This window comes from Culicoides brevitarsis, chromosome 2 (assembly GCF_036172545.1).
Source record: "Culicoides brevitarsis isolate CSIRO-B50_1 chromosome 2, AGI_CSIRO_Cbre_v1, whole genome shotgun sequence".
Taxonomy (NCBI): Eukaryota; Metazoa; Arthropoda; class Insecta; order Diptera; family Ceratopogonidae; genus Culicoides; species Culicoides brevitarsis.
Genome location: NC_087086.1, coordinates 23,255,204 through 23,271,670, shown reverse-complemented (window position 1 = coordinate 23,271,670; position 16,467 = coordinate 23,255,204). Strand labels below are relative to the sequence as shown.

General features: G+C 35.0%; 6 protein-coding genes across 9 annotated transcripts; 2 read left to right on the top strand and 4 right to left on the bottom strand.

The window, feature by feature from the left end:
* Window positions 1–113: 113 nt before the first annotated feature.
* LOC134829496 (exocyst complex component 3) lies at window positions 114–2,619 on the bottom strand. Its single transcript, XM_063842577.1, has 3 exons — window positions 2,446–2,619; window positions 1,519–2,384; window positions 114–1,461 (listed from the first exon to the last, which is right to left on the bottom strand). Exons 1-3 carry the CDS (start codon window positions 2,546–2,548, stop codon window positions 217–219), a joined length of 2,214 nt encoding a protein of 737 aa, XP_063698647.1. The 5' UTR covers window positions 2,549–2,619; the 3' UTR covers window positions 114–216.
* Window positions 2,620–2,681: 62 nt separating this feature from the next.
* Window positions 2,682–4,290, top strand: LOC134829377 (zinc finger protein 845-like). Its single transcript, XM_063842427.1, has 2 exons — window positions 2,682–2,819; window positions 2,881–4,290. The coding sequence occupies exons 1-2, from the start codon at window positions 2,727–2,729 to the stop codon at window positions 4,204–4,206; spliced, it is 1,419 nt and encodes a 472-aa protein (XP_063698497.1). The 5' UTR covers window positions 2,682–2,726; the 3' UTR covers window positions 4,207–4,290.
* LOC134829378 (brachyurin-like) lies at window positions 4,227–5,657 on the bottom strand. The gene is made up of 4 exons (XM_063842428.1): window positions 5,208–5,657; window positions 5,000–5,147; window positions 4,664–4,935; window positions 4,227–4,604 (listed from the first exon to the last, which is right to left on the bottom strand). Exons 1-4 carry the CDS (start codon window positions 5,365–5,367, stop codon window positions 4,291–4,293), a joined length of 894 nt encoding a protein of 297 aa, XP_063698498.1. The 5' UTR covers window positions 5,368–5,657; the 3' UTR covers window positions 4,227–4,290.
* Window positions 5,658–8,377: 2,720 nt separating this feature from the next.
* LOC134829351 (anaphase-promoting complex subunit 5) lies at window positions 8,378–10,741 on the top strand. Its single transcript, XM_063842394.1, has 2 exons — window positions 8,378–9,483; window positions 9,538–10,741. The coding sequence occupies exons 1-2, from the start codon at window positions 8,439–8,441 to the stop codon at window positions 10,719–10,721; spliced, it is 2,229 nt and encodes a 742-aa protein (XP_063698464.1). The 5' UTR covers window positions 8,378–8,438; the 3' UTR covers window positions 10,722–10,741.
* Window positions 10,742–10,745: 4 nt separating this feature from the next.
* Window positions 10,746–16,037, bottom strand: LOC134829352 (WD repeat, SAM and U-box domain-containing protein 1-like). 4 transcript variants are annotated; one of them, XM_063842398.1, is made up of 7 exons: window positions 15,739–16,037; window positions 14,572–15,491; window positions 14,179–14,463; window positions 13,906–14,017; window positions 11,975–12,096; window positions 11,718–11,917; window positions 10,746–11,659 (listed from the first exon to the last, which is right to left on the bottom strand). In XM_063842398.1, exons 3-7 carry the CDS (start codon window positions 14,343–14,345, stop codon window positions 10,824–10,826), a joined length of 1,437 nt encoding a protein of 478 aa, XP_063698468.1. In that variant the 5' UTR covers window positions 14,346–14,463; window positions 14,572–15,491; window positions 15,739–16,037; the 3' UTR covers window positions 10,746–10,823. The 4 variants fall into 4 exon arrangements, with proteins under 4 accessions (XP_063698468.1, XP_063698466.1, XP_063698467.1 ...); XM_063842396.1 differs by having other exon boundaries at window positions 15,758–16,034; XM_063842397.1 differs by having other exon boundaries at window positions 14,179–14,447; window positions 15,758–16,034.
* On the bottom strand, window positions 12,162–13,319 carry LOC134830709 (heterochromatin protein 1-like). Its single transcript, XM_063844269.1, has 2 exons — window positions 13,180–13,319; window positions 12,162–12,984 (listed from the first exon to the last, which is right to left on the bottom strand). Exon 2 carries the CDS (start codon window positions 12,982–12,984, stop codon window positions 12,355–12,357), a length of 630 nt encoding a protein of 209 aa, XP_063700339.1. The 5' UTR covers window positions 13,180–13,319; the 3' UTR covers window positions 12,162–12,354.
* Window positions 16,038–16,467: the final 430 nt, after the last annotated feature.

Sequence of the window (16,467 nt, the reverse complement as noted above, 5' to 3'; positions counted from 1 at the left end):
AAAATGATTAAATTGAAAAAAAAAACAGATAATTACATATATATTTTGAATTTACCTACCTTTGTAATATGAGGAACAATAAATAAAAGGAAAAATATTGATATACATATATTTGTTATGGTTTAATATTTATTTAATCTTTGCGAAAAATACTACTATGTGCTTTTTAACATAAGATAGTAAATAATAAATCAGTAAAAGTTATTAAAGCACTGCTTAAGACCACAACTTATCCGAAAAAATTATCTCTTTGAAAATTGCATCCTGCTTATCATGCGTTGCTTTATGGGTTTTTGATCGCATCGCATCCTGAACTTTTTCTCGTACTTCATTTGACTTAAAATCATTACGGAAATAGAAAAGTCTCACTAAATGATCTTCGGTTATAGAAGGATAATTAGAGAGCAACGTGTGCAAGTCAAGAATCAACATTTCCAAGTCACATAAAATCATTGGCGCCAGTTTCAAAATGACATCAAGAGGGGAATCTGTTTTTGCTATATTTGGTGCTAACTTATCAAATTTGTTCTTTATCTTTGATACTTCATCAATAATTTTCTTTTTTATTTCCTGGCATTCAGGTAGGTTTCGTGACAATCGCTTTGACAACAGAGCCCGTAAATATTTACGAGCGACTATCCGTTGTGCTTCATTTATTACGAACTCAAAATTGATGACACGCAAATGACTGTAATCTGTAAAATAATCTTCGAGAGTGACGCAAATTGTGTCTACAGATACGCTCGATGATAGCCATTTCGACGTGAACAATTCGTTAAAATGGACCTCTAAATCAAGGAAGGCTTCGTCTAATAAGCATTTGGCCGTATCATTTCGCAATTCCTGAAAAGTGCTAAGAAGCTGTTCGAAAAAACTGTAATGCTCGGTGCGTGATTTTGGCCAATAAAGTTGTTTCATATCCTGAGCCAATTCGAACATTTGTTGGCAGTTATTAACAATCGTAATGAAGTGTTGCGTAAAGAAAGGAACTTGACTTCGATCTTTAAAATACCTTTCTTTGAATTCAGCAATGCAAGCTCGATAATTGTGACCATACTTCGTTACTTGTTTGATACTCAAAACAAGGGCTTTAAATGTCAGGTCGGCATGAATCGTATTTGTTACCTGAAGATTTTGAGCTATCATTTGAAAAATAATGACCGGCGCCGAAGTGTGATAATAAACGTCATCTGAATCAGGTAGAGTTCCTGTTTGCCAATCTTGTTTTTCAGTTTCGAGTGTCTTTGTCATCCATTCTTCATAATTCTTCTCCATTATTTGCAGGTATTTTTCCTCCATTTCGTCGAGCATTTCTTTTTTAACGAGAGGTCCCAGGAGAGACAAATCGATATTTAGATCAGGATGAGTCATCAGCTCGGGTCCTGGATAGGTATTCATTACCCACGATAACAATGAAACTAACTCAGTTGCTTCGAGACCAGCATTCGTTAAACTTTCCAACTGAAAAAAAAATATCAATGAAAATACCAATTCCAACGTAAAAGCTACTTTACTTACATATCTAGACAAAGCATTGTGATACATCTTTACATATTCGTTCATAATATCGTAGTGTGGAGGAAAACATGGCACACATAGAGATTTGACGACACGCAAGTCTTCCAGAATGAGTTGCCTCATCAGTTCCAAATCTCTAACCAGCCACAGCTTTTCACTTTTATTTTCTAGTCGCGATCCTTCAATTCGTTGCACTACAGATTCTGATAACGCCTCAAATGCCTTTTTTCGCCACTGCTTAGGACGTCCAGGTGGCAAATACCCTGTTTGTTTATGTTGTTGCAACGCGAATTGATCGGCCTTTTCTTCGCGTTCAATTATTCTCAAAACTGTGACAATCACTGTGGGCTCTTTCCGGACTGTATTTAAAGTTCTTTGAAGTGTGATTCTTATCTTCTTTTGAAGTTGCTCGGAAATAACATCAACTTTTTCGAAATATCTCTTGAGAGTGCTTTTGTCGTGCAAATTCTGCGATGGAAGCTTATGCAGTTCAAACAACAAGTCGTCACGACTGTTTTCCAAGTCAGATAAACACTGATGAGCATGCAGCAACTTGTCTTCCTCTATCCATTGCAAAGTTTTTGTCACGCTGGCTTGTACGGTAAATATATGTTTCAGATTCTCAATTGCAGTGGCGTATTGTGAATGTCGCGTATTTTCTGTCCTAACTGCTTCCAAAGAGGCATACACTTGCGGAACGTGCTTTAGTAATTCGTCCACTCCCTTGATTTGCGAATCAACTTCTTTTATGTCGTCCAAAGAAACTTTTAGCTGTTCAACACCTGTTTTGACCGAGTCTAATTGATTCATCATCGCAGTCTTCAGCAGTTGTTCAACACTAATTTTTTTACGTGCAACTCGACGACCTGTTAGGTAAATAACTAAATATTTAGAACAGATGCAAAATTAAGAGTGATGGACACCTACGGTATTGTTCTACTTTCTCAAGTTGTCCTGGTCTTTGCACCATGTTTTTGACTTCCTTCATGGCAGCTAGTCGGGCTTCTTCGTCCAGTTTTTTCAAGTCCATTTTAGTTTACTATTTCAATAGTTTTATTTAGATATATGGATTTTTAAAACTTTAAAGAGGACGATTTTTTTTATTTTGATGACAAGACGAGACTTCACTTTTGCTAATTCAAGAATAATTGTGTGACAGATGACGCTAACATTGTTTACTAAACGAACTGAGCTTGGGTAAAACATAGATGAAAATAGCATTTCCTACTGAAATGGAAGAAAAAAACTGCCCTCAATGTTTGCGACAGATCGCAGGGAAGTCGAGGTTGTACAAGGATGAGGTAAGATTTACATTTTTAACGAAATTTACCCGATAAATAAGTGGTTGTCTTTTTTTATTAGATTTGTGGCCACTCGAAATGCAAAGTGTGTCTTCTACAGGAAGATGATGAATGCAAACAGTGTTCCAGTCACACGGAGGTCGTAGACGATCACAATTACTCCAACGAAAAATCAGTTGTTGTCGAAGTACTCAAGGTTGAAGATAAAGACGGTGCTACATATGAAGTCATTACTGAGCAGTACGAAGGGGCAGATGAGGGAGAGGAAAAAGATATGTATGTGGAGGAAGAATACTTGGATGGCCAAACAGAGTTTGAGTTCATCTACAAAAACGACAAAGACGACGAAAATGACGTGGAAGAAGAACCCGCCAAAGCATCGAAAAAAAATCGAATGCCATCTTTTGTAGAATCGATTGTGGTTACAAACGAAGAGACTGGCGAGCCTGAGCATCGATATCAATGTAATATCTGTAAAAAAAATTTTAAGAGTCCGCATCAAATTCGATATCACAGGTATTGCGACGAGTCGGTTGAAAAACCCTACAAATGTGACGAATGTTCTCTGAGATACAAAACGTCATATCAATTGAAGCAACATAAGCAATTGCATGTCAATGCGACTTACGAATGCATGGAATGTAACAGAACCTTCAAGCATGATGCAAGTGCTAAAAAACACGCGAAAAAACATTTTCAAACTGCGACACCAGCTTCAAAGAAACTACCAGCTAAAGGTACTTTTCCATGTACTGTTTGTGAGAAAATTTTCTCTCGCAAGGATTACTTGAAGAAACACATGATTTGCCACGAAGATAGCAAACGTTACAAATGCGAGTACTGTGACAAGGTGTATGCCCGAAATAACGCGTTAAAGTTTCACATTATGACGGCGCACACTGAACGCCAAGAGTACAAATGTAAATGTGGAAAAGTAATGACATCAATGCAATCTTTGGCACGCCATCAAATCGTCCATTCATCTACAAAGCCGCTAAAGTGTCTTGTTTGTGGCCTACGATCCTCTCGTCGAGATAACTTATTCCGACACATCCGTTCTTTTCACTCAGATGCAGATCCAAAAACAAGCATTGGAGTTGAAGAAAATACAGATGTCGAGGACTCTGAAATTGTGGAAGGAGACGAGCTTATGGAAGAGGAATCGACATCCATGATTCGGTCACAAGAAAATACATTGAGAAAAAATGTTATAGTAATGAAAGAGACAAATCAAAATACCGAATCAACGGTCGAAGGAAAACCACAAATACAAAACATCGAAATTTATCGGAAAATTCTACTGTCAAAAGACGAAGAAGAACAGGTTGAAGATGAAGAGATACCAGCATCCGAAGTTCAGGAGTTTTATATAGAACAATGTTCATAATTTTTTTTAAAACTCTATTTAATAAAAATTCGTGTTAAATAATTTGAAAATTATTTTTTCAATTTCATTAAAAACACACACTTTTTAGGCTTCAATCACGATTTCAGAGTGGTTTTGAATCCATACCAAGAATTCTGTAATACGAGTGTAGGCATGTGGATATCCACGCTCGCATCCCGCAGCTGCTCCAAAGGACACAACACCAACTTGTTTCAATCCGTTGTTCGTTTGGACGGTCATTGGACCTCCTGAATCACCATTGCAAGAACTCTTTCCTCCATTGCCTGTGGCACAGATGTTTCCTTTCGTCACGGTGCTTCCAAAGACATTGGCGCATTCGTTATTTGTGATAATCGATGTCTGAACGAAACGTAATTGGTCCGAAATTCCGGTGGAAACTAAAAAAACAATAAAAATAAAATATTGATAAATAAAAACAAAACTCCGTTATAATTACTGTCGAATGGCTTGCCCCAGCCACTTGTGGTACAGGCTTCACCAACAAAGAGATTTGTCTCTTCCGACCATGAAGGAAGGTTAATTTTTTGAATGCGATCATTGAATTTAATGGGTTCTACTAGATTGATTACAGCGACATCATTGAGGATTTTTCGGGTATCCCAGTTCTCGTGAACTGTAATTTGGCTTGCTGGCACATCAATAACAACCTGTTCTGGCTCGTTTTGACGAATATTTTGTGCACCTAAAATAAGTTGAACAGATTTTGCTCTGAAAAGAAAAATTAATTATTTGTTATAGTAGAACTTTTTAAAAGCCTTTTTTAAATACTTACTCATCCACACAGTGAGCTGCCGTTAAAATAGTTTTTTCTCCAATGATTGAACATCCACAGAAAAAGGTACCGCCAGAAGTTGAAATAAATTGAGCACATTGATAGGGAAATTGGCCTTCTCTGGCGATTTCTCCTCCAACAATACGGCCTGTAATTGTTAAAACGTGTTATTTCTTACAAAAAAGCTTAATTTCAATTTGTTTTCCACCTCCGCTTGTGCGTCCATGAACGTTATACCAAGCAGCCCACAATGGATATTTTTCAGGATTTTGCAAAAGTTTCTCCTCAATTGGACGAACTTCGTCAAAATTGATGCGGGCATTAGCCACAGCCAAAAAGGCGAATACTGTAAATACCAATAACTTCATCCTGACAAGTGATGATTACCAATAATGGCAAGAAAAAAATGTGCGATATTTATAGGCATGATTTTGCTTAAGATTAAAGTTTATCAAGGTTCGAACATCTAACCATCGATAGGAAGCCCATTGTTGTTTTTATCTTGCAGTCTATTAAACATGATTCGTATTAAATTGCCGACGATTAGGAGCGGAAGTTTATAACTATGACAAAATTTTTTTTCATAAAAGTGACATTTTATTTAATTTTGCAAAAATAAATGAATAAAACAAAAATATAAACACACATTTTACCTAATACAAATTAAACGGTTTTTCCAAATTCTGTTTACATTGCCGCTGATCAGGTGGCTTTGATATCATAAAATAAATTAAATGATTATATTGCATTATTATCGGCGATTGATACAACTGGGTTAGGGATATTGAGTATGAGCAAACTATTTATTTGTTCACAACTTTGTTGAAAAAAACTTATGGATTATAATGTTGGTGATTTCATTTGCATGAGATATCGTAATGATTACCAAACCGTAACTTCGTTAACGTATAGTACAATAAGACAAAAAGTTTAAATACTTAAGGCACCAACATTCTTATCTTTGTTTGTGATAGAATTATAATTTAGACAAGCGACATTAATTGCCAGCACACTATGTAACTTTCATAAATCTTCTTGATAAAGCAAGAAACAGGCTTCTACAGAGTTAAAAAAACAAAACGTGGCTTTTTTGCCGTATGATAAACAATTTTACTACATGAATAATTATGGTGTAAAAAACCATAAACTTTAGTAATTGAAGTGACAAATCGAATGCAAAAAATAAAAGTTACATGGAAATTATTTAAGAGCATAGGTATTTTGAAGGATTTACGTTTTTATTGAAGATGCGAACTTATTGGAATTTAAGCATAATTTCAAATGTGCTTCACAGACCCATAACTCAGAGCATGTATTGTTGCATATATTTGTTAATTGAAACTACTGACATGTTTTTTTTTTGTATTTTGTTTTAAAAAATCGGGTAAAAATGATTGTTTTACTTGAGAACTTATACAAAGTACGCTCAATCCAACAATTAAATACGAAGATTACTTTTTTTCAAAACTCAGTTTACATACATATGAAATACAGACACACGACGTTCACCAAACAAATGAATATTTCACGTTGCAGGCAAAAGATAGAAAAAGCCTATAAAAGACAATTATCACCTTTATCTTACAGTCATTTCTTCATTACACCTAAATCAAGAATAGTGTTGTATCTTCTTTATAAACCTTAAGGAAAGAAAAAAAAATTGTGCGGTAACGCAATACTTTTCTTCGCATAATTATCTATTATTATTGATCAACAACGTATTAAATAAACCAATAACTAGCAGGTACAACAAACATTTTATCAAAGTCACCAACACTTGAGTGATTTTGATGAATTCTTATCGGTAATATTATAAAATATATATTGAAGTGCGATAACATATCAATACACAATCTCAAATTTGAGTGTGTGTAATGTTTGTACCTCACTTTAGACTCGCACTGAATTATATTATCGATATTCAGTATTTTGTAAAAGCCTATTCTTTTCGCAAGTTTTTTTCTCATTGACCACATGATTTGAAAAGTAGTAAATTACACGACAAGTTCTATTGAAAAAGAATAGGACTATTGTTGAGTTTTTTTTTATAGCAATCAAATTCATATTGAAAAAATATATCTGCAACGTGTCAACTTGAGTACCTGATGTTGTTTAGCTCTGACAAAAGAAATTCTCGAGTAAAGGTGCGACTCGTCTTATTCTTAAATATTATTTGCATGACCCTGTTACAAATTTAAATGTTTGTTTTAATGGAATGAAGGTAAATAAGAGACAGAACTACTTTTTGATCTCAAATTTCATATTGAAAAAAAAAAGTTTAAAATTAACTTTGCACGATTGTTACAAATTAGCACGTTGAGATTGACACCATAGCTTTGCTGCATAATTAAACAGAAATTGTCAACGGAATGTTCCATTTCAGAAAGAAACGGAGACGTGTCATCTCGAAATGCTGTGGATTAGTTGCGCATCATTAAGATCCAAGTAAAGATGCTTCAAAATCAGAAGGTTATGCGCAGCGACTTTTATCAAAGATTTAATATTTATTTAGAATCTTAGACAATGAGATCATTAAATGCTGCATCTTTCATGCTAAAGATAAGGGTTTGTGTCTATTGTGTATTGCCGAATGAAAGTCAGACTGGCCTTAATTCCTTCATTAAATACCGATGTTTGAAATGTGATAAAAACTTGTGTAAACATTTGTCTTTTTTGTATTTTTTTCAGTGTGATCATATAGACGTAGTATGGAGAAGATGCAATATAAGAGCAACTATTTTGTTAAACTCCACTGTCGGTTTAGTTGATCTGCAATGTTGAGCGAGAAACTATCTACTCGGCTGAAATGAGAGAAAATTCGCTGCTTTAAGGAAAATTTATCGAATATGAAAATAAAGAGAGCTATCCGTCGACAGTAGGGATTTGCTTAGACTGTCATGGAATTGCTCTCTTTATGTACTATTCGCTATTCATCTTTTTTTCCTTGTTTGACATCATCATGTGACCACGCTCATGACATTTACAAAAATCAGTCAATGTTTCAAAAATTTTTATAATCATTTCAATCTACAAATAAATAAAATTAATGATGTGAAAAAGTTTGTATTTCTAGTAAAATAATTATTTATTTTGTCCGTTAAAACATCGGAAATTTTTGAAAAGATTTGAATGACGTTTGATTGCCAATATGAGGATGTAACAAATTCACTTTTAGTTACACTTTAGTCACTTTTGCTTTAGCATGTTTTTCGGGAACTTTTATTTAATTCAGTAATTTAGGTATCAGATTGTTCTGTAAAGCTTTTCTTATTCTGAAAAACTATGCATATGATAATATTTTTAAAATTTATAATAAAAAAGAAACAGCAAACAAAAATATTTTTTGGAACACCCTTGTGATAAAATTAAAAACAAACAGTCAAGTTTCGCATTTAACAATTCAATCGTTATTTTTACAGTAAAGAAAGTTTCAATCATTATGAGCAACAAAAAAGAAGGTGACAATGTCTCATTTTGGCTCCCGATGGCTCAATCGAACACCAGAGGTGATACATTGACTCCCCACAAAATATCAACTATTTTTCTCATACAAGAATTTCTGGAGATGAAGCGGGAAGCAGCAGAAAAGAAAGAGGAGTTTCCAGCAACTTACCGAAAGAAATTTCATTTGCTGCTTCTAAAGTTGATCCAGCATCCAGATTTACCTTATCGAGATTTTCATTGTTTGCTAACCAGCGAGCAATACGGTATCCACAAAGCTCACTTAGAGCGGTTTGAGCTGATTATGCAGGACATCAGTACCAGTGAAAACGGAATGGAGGCTTTATTCGATCTGCAAACCATGATTGACAAACTAATGTCTGAGCCGCCAAGTAAAAATGGCGGTGTAAGTCAAAGTGGAATTGTTGGGCTTTATTTGCGAAGAGTTCATGTCACCTTGGATAAAATGTCGTTTTCTGAAGTCTTAACGTTGTACAAAAACATCAAAAAATACTATGAACGCGATATTCGCACACTGGCGATCGGTCCCTCAATCAAACTAGACGACGATGAGATTGGATTGGTGAAGAACAACAACGTGGATCGCGTAAATCAATGTAAATGGAGTCTGAAGCAAGCAGAGTTATTTGTTTCGCAACAAAGTGAACTGCTGCTGTGTGATGAAACAAGAGCATTACCACCGAAGGAACTGCAGAACAAATTGTGCGAAATAATGCAAGATAATCCGTTGTATTCGCAGGCATATTTTTTATGTTACTTGAACAGTGTTCGATTACGCGACTATTTCAATGCATTGGATGCCCTCAAACGTGCCTTCGATCGAAATACTCTAAAGGGTGGGTCGGTAGCAGATCACAAAGGTTATCAGTATTCCAGTTTAAATTTGGCAATTTTGCATACACAATTTGGGCATGCAAGTGAGGCTATCCAAAGTCTAAAGGAGTGCATCATGTTAGCGCAAGAAAATGGAGATCGTGTTTGTCTGGATTTGGCACAATCATGGCTTTCCTATTTTCAAGAAGGTACTTTTTATTACCAAATAATTTGTCTGATTTAAAGTAAATTCTGTTTTAAAGGTAAAATTCAACTGCCTGGAAATAATGTGACGAGCACTGATGCGGACAAAACATCGGCCATTAATACATCTGTAGCTTATCAAGCTCTTGTAAAAAAATCTGCACTATCAGGAGTTTTACCAGCCAAATTATTCGAAGTTTTAATGCGCAGTGATTCCCTTATCTGTCAACATTCACATATGAATCTGATGGCTATCAGTAGAATCGAACGCGCCGCTTTGTGGAATTTGTACGGAAAAAATGAACTTGCAGCATGTTGTAATCAAGTTATGCTCCACACAAGTTTAAAACGTTTGGGAAAAACATATAACAGCGATGGCATTTGCGAAGCCATCTGTTCAAACGCATTGTGGCTCGGTCTTCAGGGTCATTATAATCTCTCAGCTACTGTTTTACAACACGCAAAACATCGATTCCCCCGATTTCCCCTTTCACGTTTTTGGGTCATAACAGACTGCTACCTCACCTCCATTCAATGCATAATAAATGGAAAGTGGTACGAAGCCGAACAAGCATGCAATAACTTGTACCGATTAGATCGACATTTGGCGACATTGCAACGAGCAAGTTTGAATATTGCCAATCGAAATCTTCAGATGGCCCAAAATTTGCTGGAAGAACTGCTAGAAGAGGAGAGTCTGCCTCCAATGGTATTTGCCAAAGCTAAATTACTGATGGCCAATACCTTTGTCATCAACTCACGTAAAGTTTTGCCACAGGCAATCAAGTTATTGAGTGAGGCTTTAACTGAAGCAAAAGAGAAATTTTTGACTTACGAATTGGCAATGATAGATGCTCACTTTTCGTACTTTCTTTTGGCCATGAATATGCCACAACGTGCATTGAATTCTTTAAAAGTGGCGATAGAGACTGTGCTGGTCAATGGAAGCTTATACGACAAGGCACGTGTCACTTTTTTGTTTTGTAAATGTCTCATAGGAGCATGCAGTGATACCGAAGTGAAAATTAAAAAAATATCAGAATGTTTGGGTTTATTGGAGCAGGCGTCAAGTGACTTTTTGGTGTTAGAAGCGTACGCAAAAGCAAAGGATGTATATGTTTACCTCGCTCAATTGTACGACGAGTTGGATATGAAGGAAGAAAGAAACTGTTTCGCTCACAAATTCAGACTTTTAGAACAACAGTATCCGACTTCTAGCGAATACTTGGATATTTTTCATTAAAATAAATATAGTTGTTTTTAGAGGCACGCTTTTCACTTTTGTATATTTCAAAACAATGTCATCAATGTCTTAATGCATACAGGAATGGATAATGATAATAGTTTATTGTTGAAAAACATCCAAATCTAGGGCTAAAAGATATTTTTCAATCTTTCCTCGTAACACAACATTTTCAATCGTTTCAGTGGTCGCAAGTTCTAAATTGGTCATTGGTGAAGTTTGTTTCATACTGAGCCACTGCTCTATGGCAGATCGTTCATAGTTGAAGCCATCCTCGACAATTACGGGGTCTTTCATGATTTCATGCGTTATTGGGCACAAATACTCGATGGGAACTTCACCTTGGTTTGATGCGAACTTGAATAACAACTGCCTCAAACTGCTTAAATTTGATTCCTTAGTTAATTGCCCGGATATGTCCCATATTAAAACAGTTCTATCATTACTGCCGGATGCTACTAAACTACAGTCAAAGTTAATGGCAATAGTATTTACATATCTGGTATGTTCTCCTAATGTTCTCAGACAATTTCCTTGTAAATTCCACACTTTAACTGCTTTATCCATTCCACAAGTGAACAATAAGGTTCCTGCCGCATTAAATTTAAGATACGTCACTGAGCTCCCGTGTGCCTGTACCGATAAAACGCACTCCGCATTCATTATTTCTGTAGGGTAAATGGCAGCTGATCCACACAAATGCTCTTGAAGTGATTTAGGTATCAGACGTGAAACTACAAATTTGCCGCCATCATTACTTCTAGCATGACCAGTATAATAAATTCGCCAAATTTTTAACAACTGATCGGTACCGCAACTTGCAAATGTATAGCATCGCGTAAGATTGTCCGAAGGGTCAGTGTGAGTAACAGAACAAAAATCAGCGGATGTCACGCCTAAATCATGGACGCTATCAAGCGAACAAACGGGCTGAAGATCTAAAATATCAACAAAAATTTTAGCTTAGATTAAAAAACTTTTCAAAAAAAAACGTGCCTTTGAATCCTTTATCTACGTCATACATCCGAATATTCCCCTGACTGCAGGCACTCAACATGATGGCAGAATCTTGAGAAAAAGCTAGGGTAGTAATACTTTCCTCGTGAAATTTAATATCTTCGACAATCGTTCTAGATTGTCCCCAAATGCATATGTGACCAGCATCGTCACCTGTGACAATTACATCGCCGTTCGGACTGTAAATAATTAAATAATGTATTTTTATATAAATAAATTTTTAAGTGTCTTATTACCTGAAGGCACATGTTCGAATAGACTCATTGTTATTCTGGAATAATATATCTTGTTGTTCTCCATTTTGAATGTCCCAAAGTATTAACTGACCATCCACTGAAGTGCTTGCAAGAACTCCTCCCTTTTAAAAAAATAAATTTTGTATAACCCAAAAAAAAATTAAATTTAAAATTAAACAGATTTATTCTCTTATGTTTTTTATTTTCATATAATTAATAGCTACATCGTACATAATAATTATTTTTAAACCATAGTTTTTGCTTGATGAAAAATATAGAACAAACCGTTTATTTTAATTAATTTTTATTTTTAATTAATTTATGGTTAATTTAATTTTGGATTAATTGAAGATGAAAAAGAGATGTTTTTCGAGAGCAAATTAGTCCTGTTGCCAGGTGAGCCGCGCTTCGTAAAAGTCTATGACGAGATCTGGACAATGTTTGCGGGCGATTTTGGATTCGACAAGTTGCGCCTTATTCTTTCCCTTCCATTGTACTAGGAACAATAGCTTTCCGTCTTGGTCTGTTGCACCAATGATCTTTTCGGGTACATAGCCCATGTCAAATCCTGTTTTGCCCTCTTCGATTTCCTCATCACTCTTGTCTTTTGTATTGTTTTCTTTGTTTTTAGACCCGACACTATTCTTGTTGTTGGACTTTTGTTTTTTTGCCTCTTTTTCATCATCCGACGTGCCTAGTGCTTCATCAGTCTTGCGTTTTGTGGGCTTGGAATCTTTTTCTTTTTCCTTTTCTTTTTCTTTGCCACTCTTACGTTTATCCTCGAACTCTTTAATTAGCTCTGGACACTCCAAGTTCTCCTTTGGTTCCCAGGTGTTTTGACTTTCATCATATCCCTTCCATTTTAATAAATATTCAACTTTTCCCTTGTTCACACGCCTGTTTACAATTTTCTCCACGACATAGTCTTCACTCTCATCTTCACTTCCACTCGGATTGGAGTCGCTAAGGTCCTTTTCGTTCTTACTTTTGCTTTTGCTTGTGCGGCCCATCTAAAAAGAACAATAATACAATCGATGTCAATCACCGGCGTCTAGAATGTCGAAAAGCCAGTAAAAACCTTGCAAACATGGCTTTTTTGCAAACAAAATGGGTGCAAGACAGTAAGCGTCTGATTCGTTTGCAGTATTCCGCCAAAAGTTTTCATCTTTTACGTAACATTTTCTCATCATTTATGCATGTCTTACCTTGAACTGCAAATATTTCTGCTAATTTAGAGCTTTTTAGCAATAAAATACGCTCGAAGCACGATTAAATGTATTTAATTATTCCGGTTATTTCTCTCTTAGCACTGTACGGGAATCAGCGCGAAGGCAAATGAAATTGTAAATCTTGAATTGGCAGGTCTGGCGATTCATTAGGTTGACCAGCCGTCCCCAATTTACGGGTAAATCAGGGATTTACAAATTTTTTTACGGTTTTCTAAATATTGAGTCAAAAATGTTTTGTTTAAATTATAATTTATGATGAAAATTTTGTTGAAAACGGCGAAAAAATGTATCGCCTTTAGACATAAAACCTTAAGCTACAGAAAATCACTTCAACTAACAAGTCCCCGATTTAGCTAGAAAATATCTAGTTGGCTTGCAATTCACCCTATTTACCATTCAATTACATGGCACCATCCATCAATAAACTCGCATCAAAAAGTGATTTTTAATCCAAAACTTAAAATAACACCTTTTAGGTATAATTTTGCTAAAAACCCTTTGGTCCTTCTGGGACAATTGATTGAATTGACAACTGAGAATCATCCTAAGCGCAGGATTATAACAGGGTAAAACTCACTCCCGACGCTTACTAAGGAATGTTACAAATATTACGAGGAACATTAAGACCCTTTAGAGACCGCAAATCAAGCAATACTAAGGTTTACTCAATCATAATCGTTACTTATTCTTAAGTTTAAGTACCTTTGGTGAAATTTTCATATCAGTCACCCACATTTTGGTTCGAAGTGGAGAAAAGGGTTCTTCGACAAATCCATCACCGGACCTCCATTTGAACACACGAATGGTTTTGTCTCTGAAAATACATCATAAATGATCAACAGGTCCCAAAAGAGCTTTCAACTAGAACAGTTACTACAATAGTTTAAAAATAAACTAAGCATGGCGTTAATATTTAACGATATTTGATTTGATATCTACGTGTATAGTGTAAACAAACGTATTTATGTCTATTACCCAGAGCCAGTGCAGAGAATGTTGGTTCCATGAAATTGCATACAAGTAACGTCGTTCGTATGCACCTCAATTTTTTGCAGAACACGTACTTCGTCCGCGATTATATGAGCCATCTTACCTATAGCTGTTTTATTTTCAACTACACAGAAAGAAATAAATAACAACATTATTTCTAATAAATTGAAAGGATAATGCAATAATCGGTGCGATTTTGATTGAAATACTGCTACTTAATTTTCCATTTTTGCTCAATTGGCTTTCGACACATACTTAATTTATCAAATTCTGAAGATGAAACGTTTTAATTTCCCAAAAGTTTAAAAAAACAATTAGAAAACAATTTAAATTAGAAAAAAAAATATCATTCACTTTATGAGTAAAAAAAATCATTACATTTTCCCTTATCGACAATAATAATTATTTCGATTGTATATACTGTATCTGCGTGTCAAATGATTAACAACGATCTGATTCACACTTTACAGTGTCGCCGCACGTCCACTAACACATATTCAATTGATTAAATGACTTTATTGCACTAATGAATATGATATTAATCCATTTTATAGAAAAAATTTCCCCGGTCGATTATATGATGAAATTTCCAGGACGAAATACGAAAAACAACTGAATGTCTTTATATTTTTATCGTCCCGCAAAGGCGCAAACAATGAAATAACTTTTTTGTGTTACAGTTGTAGGTACCGACTAATATTCACGTTTCATGCATTCAATATTTATAAGCATGAACAAATACCAATAGAGTACCTATCTACTAGGAATGTATTGTTAAATCATGGGGACTAAGTAGGTAGTACTATCGGAACTATGTGTGAAACTTTGTCGTATTTCGTTGTGTTGGTTGCGGCTCGTGCCGCATGCAATTTCCATTAATAAAATACGATCGAAAGGTAATTTAATGGAATGCATATATATGGTGAATGGAGAGTAGAATGATATTGATTATTTTTTTTTTTCAAAATTCTCGACTCTATTGTTTCACGTAATTTTTTCTGTCAGCATAATTCATGAAATGCTAATTTCGTGCTAAACTATTTTTAGATGTAATGTTTCATATTCTATGTATTTAAACTTAACATTGCATGGTATTTCGTAAATAAAACACCTGTTGATCAAACAAGAGAAAGTGAAAATGTGCGATTAAATAAAGTGTATTTTATTGTACACAACTATTTGAAAGTCCACATTGCACTAATAGAGCATTGAAATAGGTTCTTCCTGGACATCGGTATATCATTCCAACTACTCCAACGTAGACACCTCCTTTGATTTGGGGGATGCATCGAAGGTATCTGTTAAAAAATCATGACTTTTATTTCACAACTTTTAAGAGTAGTGTAAGTTAGAGAGAATAAGTTAAGATTATGAGACGTGAAAATCACATTTTCGGCTTCTCTACGGTATGCGAGTATGAATTCACCCAACTTTAGATTTTTGGAAAATTTTTAATGGTCAAGTCGCAATAAAAATAATAGATTTTGTTTTAGAACAAAGAAAGTTGAATTTCACCAGGATAAATATTTTGCAGATTTTATTTACTGTGTGTTTTATGACTAACGTTTTGCACGTTGTATCTGATGGGTTTGCCATAGTCCCATTCAAACCTGATGTTTGACAATAAAGAGTTGGAAAAACTGTGACATTAAATGCCGGAGTAGAGGATATTGCATCAGTCGAAGTACTTATGGCCACAGTCGAAGACACTGTTGATGATCCTTCCGTGGATGAAATCTCAACATCCTGACAAACAATTGGATAAAAATTGATTAAAATTAAGATTACAACACACTTGTTCAGAGACATTCTAATAAATGACAAAAACTTTATTTATTTCATTGTTACGATAGTTTGTGCAAATACCAAGTAAGGGATTAAGATTTGTTTTTTATCATATAGTAAATATATAATAAAGATAACATGTGTCCTTGAAGAACTATTTTCATGGATTTTTGCGACACTTGTAAATGACGGGAGGCACGCAAACCCGAATTTGAGGATCATAAAATGTTTTCGATGGACAGGTCATTATTTTGCCACTCCATTTCCCCGTGGATTCGTCCTTAGAACACGCACGAAATCTTAAAAAATTAAAATTATAACGACGTTTAATATTATTAAATAATTTTTATCTTACTTAGTACAATCAGTATCCTCTTCATACTCATGATTCCCTTCTTGACCAATGTTGGCGCAAAAATCGTCAGCAGTTGGAGGAGCTGGCGCCTTGTATTCATTCCAGCACAAAAATTGCTGTCCCGTATATCTGCG

What these genes read in the sequence shown, in the direction of transcription:
- LOC134829351 (XM_063842394.1), top strand. Translation starts at nt 8,439, where the DNA reads ATGAGCAACAAAAAAGAAGGTGACAATGTCTCATTTTGGCTCCCGATG. An exon ending in GCTTTCCTATTTTCAAGAAG is followed by an intron (nt 9,484 to 9,537) that starts GTACTTTTTATT and finishes TCTGTTTTAAAG; the next exon opens with GTAAAATTCAACTGCCTGGA.
- LOC134829377 (XM_063842427.1), top strand. Translation starts at nt 2,727, where the DNA reads ATGAAAATAGCATTTCCTACTGAAATGGAAGAAAAAAACTGCCCTCAA. An exon ending in CGAGGTTGTACAAGGATGAG is followed by an intron (nt 2,820 to 2,880) that starts GTAAGATTTACA and finishes TTTTTTTATTAG; the next exon opens with ATTTGTGGCCACTCGAAATG.
- LOC134829352 (XM_063842398.1), bottom strand. Translation starts at nt 14,345, where the DNA reads ATGTTGTTATTTATTTCTTTCTGTGTAGTTGAAAATAAAACAGCTATA. An exon ending in ATTCTCTGCACTGGCTCTGG is followed by an intron (nt 14,018 to 14,178) that starts GTAATAGACATA and finishes ATGTATTTTCAG; the next exon opens with AGACAAAACCATTCGTGTGT. An exon ending in CGTAGATAAAGGATTCAAAG is followed by an intron (nt 11,660 to 11,717) that starts GCACGTTTTTTT and finishes TTGATATTTTAG; the next exon opens with ATCTTCAGCCCGTTTGTTCG.
- LOC134829378 (XM_063842428.1), bottom strand. Translation starts at nt 5,367, where the DNA reads ATGAAGTTATTGGTATTTACAGTATTCGCCTTTTTGGCTGTGGCTAAT. An exon ending in TCATGGACGCACAAGCGGAG is followed by an intron (nt 5,148 to 5,207) that starts GTGGAAAACAAA and finishes TAACAATTACAG; the next exon opens with GCCGTATTGTTGGAGGAGAA. An exon ending in GCAGCTCACTGTGTGGATGA is followed by an intron (nt 4,936 to 4,999) that starts GTAAGTATTTAA and finishes TTTTCTTTTCAG; the next exon opens with AGCAAAATCTGTTCAACTTA.
- LOC134830709 (XM_063844269.1), bottom strand. Translation starts at nt 12,984, where the DNA reads ATGGGCCGCACAAGCAAAAGCAAAAGTAAGAACGAAAAGGACCTTAGC.
- LOC134829496 (XM_063842577.1), bottom strand. Translation starts at nt 2,548, where the DNA reads ATGGACTTGAAAAAACTGGACGAAGAAGCCCGACTAGCTGCCATGAAG. An exon ending in TGAGAAAGTAGAACAATACC is followed by an intron (nt 2,385 to 2,445) that starts GTAGGTGTCCAT and finishes TTTACCTAACAG; the next exon opens with GTCGTCGAGTTGCACGTAAA. An exon ending in ACAATGCTTTGTCTAGATAT is followed by an intron (nt 1,462 to 1,518) that starts GTAAGTAAAGTA and finishes TTTTTTTTTCAG; the next exon opens with TTGGAAAGTTTAACGAATGC.